This window comes from Hippocampus comes, unplaced genomic scaffold, assembly GCF_001891065.2.
Source record: "Hippocampus comes isolate QL1 unplaced genomic scaffold, H_comes_QL1_v1.1 scaffold48, whole genome shotgun sequence".
NCBI classification, from domain to species: domain Eukaryota; kingdom Metazoa; phylum Chordata; class Actinopteri; order Syngnathiformes; family Syngnathidae; genus Hippocampus; species Hippocampus comes.
This window is the reverse complement of record NW_017808403.1, coordinates 677576-683593: the sequence shown is the minus strand read 5'-3', so window position 1 is coordinate 683593 and position 6018 is coordinate 677576. Positions and strand designations below refer to the sequence as shown.

Here is a 6018-nt window from a genome sequence, read left to right as displayed (position 1 = left end):
GTTCACACGTGCACATTTGTTTCGGCGTAGCGTCGCAAACGAGCATTTGCTCTGGAGCAAATTTTTAAACCACCTCCCTGAGGTGGATCAAATTTGGTCCGGTATAAGCTCTTTAGTGGAGCTACGCCGGAGCAAATGTGCACATGTGAACGCTCGACTGGATTTATTTCGGAGCTGCGTCGGACCAAACGTTGCCGTGTGAACGGGGCTTTTCTTGTTCCATCCCAGATTCTGAATCGAACCTGTTTTGATGCAGGTCATGTCTGACGGCGAGCTCTGAGCTCAGCGTGGGCCTGAAGCCTGGAGGCGGCGCCTGGATTTTTCAACCCAAAGTCAACCTTAACTGCTCCGCTCAGGCTGGCTGGTAGGAGGCTGCGTCTTAGTGCAGCCCTTTCCATTCCTTACTTCCTTTTTTTTTTTTTTTTTTTTTTTTGCCCTCGCATCTTCCTCACAGCCCATTCACGTATTCGCCACATTTCCTTTCCAACACTCGGACCCTCCCTGCGGACCCTCGAAAGTTGGCCTGTGAATTGTTGAAGTGTGGTTCAACCTCCACGATGGACGATGCGATTCACTCGCGGTCGGATCACTGCGGTCCAATGAAGGTTGAATGAAACTGCGTGCGTCGCCTTTCCTATCAATTGGTGTTTATGATGTACTTTATGTCGTCTGGCTTTGAAAATAAGAATAAGACAAAGAAGAGTACATAGTGCCAATCGAAATCGAGTGGAAGCTTCTCTTCTGAGTCGAGCCGAACTTCCTGAGCATCCATCCCCCGTTACCCAATAGCTTGCACATCGGGTAGCAGACGTCCAGCATACCGCTAGGGGCACGTGGGGGGGGGGGCGATTTTGCCATACAATCACCACTGTGAAAATGATTGCGGGTTGACAGGCCCCACTCGTCTCCGATCGGGGGCTCGAGCCCCCGCTCTGATTTGTCGGCCTGTGGGCAGCGTGAGCTCACTTCGGATCGGCTCACACCAGCGGTGTCCAAACATTTTTGTTTGAGGGCCGCATATATACGGTGCCTTCTTCCCCGCATTCAGAACCGAGGAAAGGAAAAACCGGAGTCATAAGGTGACCGTTGTTCAGTTACTTCCGAGTGTCACGCCGTAACCGGGGCCGCCCTTGTGTTCAACTGACCCATGGCGCAGTCGCAAGATTTGGACAAAAGCCCTTTCAAAAGAAAAAAAATCCGGTGGGGTGACGCTTGATGTTGTCCTGTTTTTATATCCATATATAAAATCAAAGCGGTGCTGCATTTTTTCCTCCCAACTCTTGACGTGTGCGCATGGTGAAAGGAAGGAGCTCTCTCGGGCCAACGCCGACTCACTCACCTGTTCTTGGCGGAGGCGGCGCGGTCTCGTTGGCGCCGGTTCTTGAACCAGTTGCCAACTTGGGTGGGCGTGAGTCCCGTGGCCTGGGCCAGGTGCCTCTTCCTGGACGGGTTGGGATAAGGGTCTTGGAGGTACCACTCTCGCAGCAAACTGCGCGTCCTCTCCTAGTGGCAAACGAGGAAGAGGCCGTAAACTTACGGGTTTCGCCCGGAGCCGGCCCGAGGCGCAAGGAGAGTCGGAACCCCCGGGGGGGTGTGGGGGGGGGTGCCCCCGAGAGCGTTTCATCAGATCTCGGAGTGCTCATCATTCATTGATGTTGACGTTTATTGATTGCATGGGTTCAAAGGTCATTTTGAACCCAGACATTTTAGGGTGAAATTGAGAGATGAAACCGCCGGGCTAAAAATAGCCCGTTGTTGGCTTATTGCACATGAGCTTAACTGGCTATTTTGGTCCGACTTGATCGTCGCCGCGCCACAGAAGAGCTCATAGGCGGCCGAGCCCTGCTGGGGATTGGCAAATACCTCGGCGGAGTTTGAAAGCGTCCCGACCGAGGTTTACGCCATCGCTCCCGTCTTGCGGCGTCGATGAGCAGAGCGCTACTTTTGTTCGCACGGAAGCCCGGGACTTAGTCCGGCGGGGAGCCTCGGCACAAAGACGCCAACAAGACGGGAAGAAGCGCGGCCACCGATCGGCGATTGGACTCTTTGCGATCTGATGGAGAGCGCCGCTCATTATCAAACCTTTATTAAGATGCGCGTCGACATTTTCACATGCGAGATCATTTTCTTTTCCCGTGTTCAGGTGCACTTTGAATGTTGCCTGTCGTATTAGGCCGGAGCTTTCCGGAAGAAGGCCCTCAAAGTCATTGACTCTCCACTTAATGGGATCAGCGGACGGAAGGAAGGAAGGTCAAACGCTTGTTTGAAAATTGGAGTTGACTTCACTTTATTGCACAATACTTTGTGACTCGGAAAAAACTGAAACTCATATCGACTGAAATAAATCATTTTCCCCAAAAAGCCTTTCCTCAAAACTGATTAATACGGAAGAGGATTAGGGCCAATGAAGAAAAAAAAAAACAAGGTTGGCAAGAACCTCATTTTAATCTCAGAATTCAGACTTTAAAGTCAGAATTCTGAAATAAAAGTGAGAATCTTGCCAAATGTGTTTTTTTTTCTTCATTGGCCCTAATCCTCTTCCGTAGATTGAAGCTACCTGAATTAAAAAAAAAAAAAAAACTTTTTTGAGAACCCAGGTCGGAACCCTCCACGGTGGCGTTGCGAAATCAGCGGGGATAGGCCAGAGCTTGCTCACAACTCGAGGGAAGGTTTTTTTTTTTTTTTCTCTCCTTCAGATGCGATTGAAGGTCGGCATTTTTTTTTTTTTTCTGTGATCGTGGCGCTGCGTCCCGGATTGAATTGCAACCGTGTCGTGTCAGCTCTTCGATAGCTTGAGAGCGCGAGTGCTTTTGTCGCCTCTGTGAAGTTGGCCTTCCGCAAATGTTCTTGACACGGAACCGTTCATCAAATTCAAATTGGCGTAGAATGCAATTTTCAAAATGCAAAGGCCGCAATGTTGGCGGCAGGGGGAGGGCGTGAGACTTGATTTCCGATGGCAGTCGGTGGCCAAATCCTTCGGCTTTCGATGCGTCCAAACCAGCGGCAATGATAAAACGGTAGCTTCGCAAAACATCCCAGCGGCGACGTTACCTTGAAGCAGTGCGTCTTCTGCTCGCCATCCCAGATGGTTCGGGGCAAAGGGAACTTCTTGCGTATGCGGTACTTCTCCACCGGACCCAGCGGTCGCCCCCGGAGCCTCTCGGCCTCCCGGTAGTGCGCGTCCAGCCACAGGTCCTGCAGCTTGGCGTGAGACTCCCGCGTGAAGCGGTGACTTTGCAGGATTTGGTAGAGCGCCTCGAAGTTGCCCCTGTGGAAGGCCACCAGGGCTCGGGCGCGCATCACCGACTCGTGGCGGTTCAGGGCCTGCCCGGCCGGCAGGGACCACAGGAAGCGAGCCAGGCGCTCCATGTCGCCCGTCTCCTCCAGGTTCTCGCACACGCGGGCCACCTGCTCGCCCGTGAACATGGGCAGCGGGAACATGTCGCAAGTCAAGGAGGAGGCGAGGGAGAGATGCTGCGCGGGGGGCCGCTGTGGCGGAAAAAGCCAGGGCCGCCTGGACTCGGGAGGTATTTATAGCGGCGTGCAATTAGCAGCCCTGCGCTAGTTTGAAGAAGGATTAGAGGACCGGGCTGGGGTGGGGTGGGGTGATGTGGGTGGAGTGGGGGGGGGGAGCCTTCCCTTCCCTACCCTGAGGTGACACACGCAGCTCATCGGCTTGTTTGGACGATTAGCCTCAGCGTACATGGATCGAGAGAGCCGGGGACGGATCACGCGCCAAAGAGCGCGCAGATCAATTCATTCAGCCACCTTTGTCGCCCGAGACTCGGAGGAGGTTGCCGTCAGGTCAAGGATGATCCACGGCAAAGCAGATTATCATCATCATCATCATCATCGGAACATCTGCACTCTTCGGCACCCTCCTCACCCCCTTTTTTTTCCCCAACATACAAACAAAACTCATTTGTCGTCAGCGTCGGGCGTGGAGGCCCGCTTGGCGTCACGCACGAGTGGCTTCAACTGGAGCCTCCCGACGACGACGGCGACGACCGCAACAAATGATTTTGCCAATAGGGGCCGAGTGGGGTCTGCGCCTGTGCGTGGTGGTCTCAGCATGCTGCATAAATCCTCAGTGAAGACAATTAACAAGCAATTGGGAGGAGAAGTAATTAGGATGATCTGCTTAACACCGTGGCAGGGAAAATGGGTTCAAAACACACACACACACACACACACGCACACTTAATCCCTCCAGGCAAATGTGTAAAGGCTAATTACAAGCTCATTTGCAACTCAATAGGAGGATCCTCTCAGACGGGTCCACCCTACCGCACCCCACCCAGCTACCACCCCGCCCCCGCCCTCCTCCATAAGACACTGAGTGTTAGTTTTATGCCTCACCTCACACAGGGAGGGGGGGGGGAAAGACATCACCCCCCCGCCCACATTCAGAACGGACGGGCGACAATATGCGACACGGGGCTCGCCGCAGACACTATCATGGTGGCTGTTTGAGGGATCGGCTTACCCAGAAGCTGGAGGCTAATTGAAGCCGTTGAGAAAAATAGCCCGGCCAATCAGCGCTGGCCAGGGATTACTGCTTTTCTTGTTTGCCCACACCGTCGGGAATGTCGACGGAGCCGTGCCACAATTGTTATTTGGGAGACAACTGGGGGATTCCCCCCCCCCACCTCCAGAAAACGGGGATTTCTTTGGGTTTGCACCCCCCGCCCCCCAGTTTAATTTGCAAAATGACTTTGGCCCATGAACTGAAATGTGTTTAATCCATTCCAGCATCCACACTGTATTGTCTAAGAAGATAAAACGTCACAGAGTCGATCTCGTGTCTTGAAATGAAGAGATTTATGAAGGCGGGGTTGCCCAAGTTTTCGATGTCTCCCTCCACTCAATCGCAATGATCGGGATCATCGTTCTCGGGCCTCTCAGAGCTTGCCGATGAGCCGAGCGTTTCCATCGAGCGCCCCGCTTGAAGGGAGACGTTTCAAAAGGGCTGAACGGCGGCTCTCGAGGACTGGACTTGGGCACTGCTGTCCGATGGCATTGGGTGCTTCGAAGGGACCGCTGATACCGACCATAAAAGAGAAAAAAAGGGGGGGGACCCATCATAGTGTAACAGATTAAAAAAAAAAAACATCCAATGTGATTAACATGGCAAATGGAGTGCGCTATTCATCAGCATATCCGCATCATACGTCTCACGTTGCGTGGTGGAGGTGGCGGTGGACCCCAAAAAGCAGGCAAGAGGGAGGAGCGGAGGGTGTACTTGATGAATTGTATTCATAAAAACACAGAAAACTAAACCCTAAACAAACAAAGTCCCGAAAACAAAAAGAATCCAAAGTAGCAAACCAAAACCATGACTGAAGCAAAAAAAAAAAAAAAAACTAACAGTCACAGAAACATGACAGTAGCAAACAAACAAACGTTGACCCGACAGCGAGTGGCCGTGCCGGGAGTCCCTTTTAAACAAACAAACGAATTACATAACGACCAACAGGTGCGCAGCTGCAGGGAGAGCCCGACAGTGCCACCTGTTGGTCACAAACAGAATCATGACAACACCGGTGGCTACCTGAAGAGCTTTACAGACACACACTTGGAATACTTTTCATATCCACTTATTTGCCAAGCTCGGGAACTGTTTAGTAAAGCGAGAGCACACAAGTGGCCGCCTGCCGCTGTTTTAACTCCTAAAGCGCCCAAATGGCTTGCCTCAACCAGAATCTCGCGCCGCATTGCGGCCAAGGGGGAGGAAATCCAATCCAAGCGCCTCATACTTCGACACGCGTCGAAAAATGCTCTTTGTTGTCGTCTGCATTTATTGTCGTATCAGAGCTCCACGCGGGAAGCGCAAAGCGTTTCCCTCCTGCTTGTATTCAGCCCCGCGAACAACCGCCCGAGACAGGGCGTGGCGCGTCTCCGTCAGTCGTCAGCAAAATGGGCGAGTGTCAGTGACGGACCGACGGACCTCCCGTCGGCGTTGACGGATGGCCCACCTCTGGCTTCCTCGTGACGTGCCTAAAAACAGCTAACCGGGTC

The 6018-nt window shown here is 52.8% G+C and overlaps 1 protein-coding gene across 1 annotated transcript in view; it reads right to left on the bottom strand.

Moving 5' to 3' along the window:
• six7 (SIX homeobox 7) overlaps positions 1 to 3616 on the bottom strand; it is a 5589-nt gene extending 1973 nt beyond the window's left edge. The window contains exons 1-2 of the mRNA XM_019858328.1: positions 3052 to 3616; positions 1340 to 1503 (exon numbers count right to left, since the gene is read on the bottom strand). Of these exons, the coding sequence (XP_019713887.1) occupies positions 1340 to 1503; positions 3052 to 3441 (554 nt within the window). The 5' untranslated portion in view covers positions 3442 to 3616. The remainder of the gene's footprint in view (positions 1 to 1339; positions 1504 to 3051) is intronic.
• Positions 3617 to 6018: the final 2402 nt, after the last annotated feature.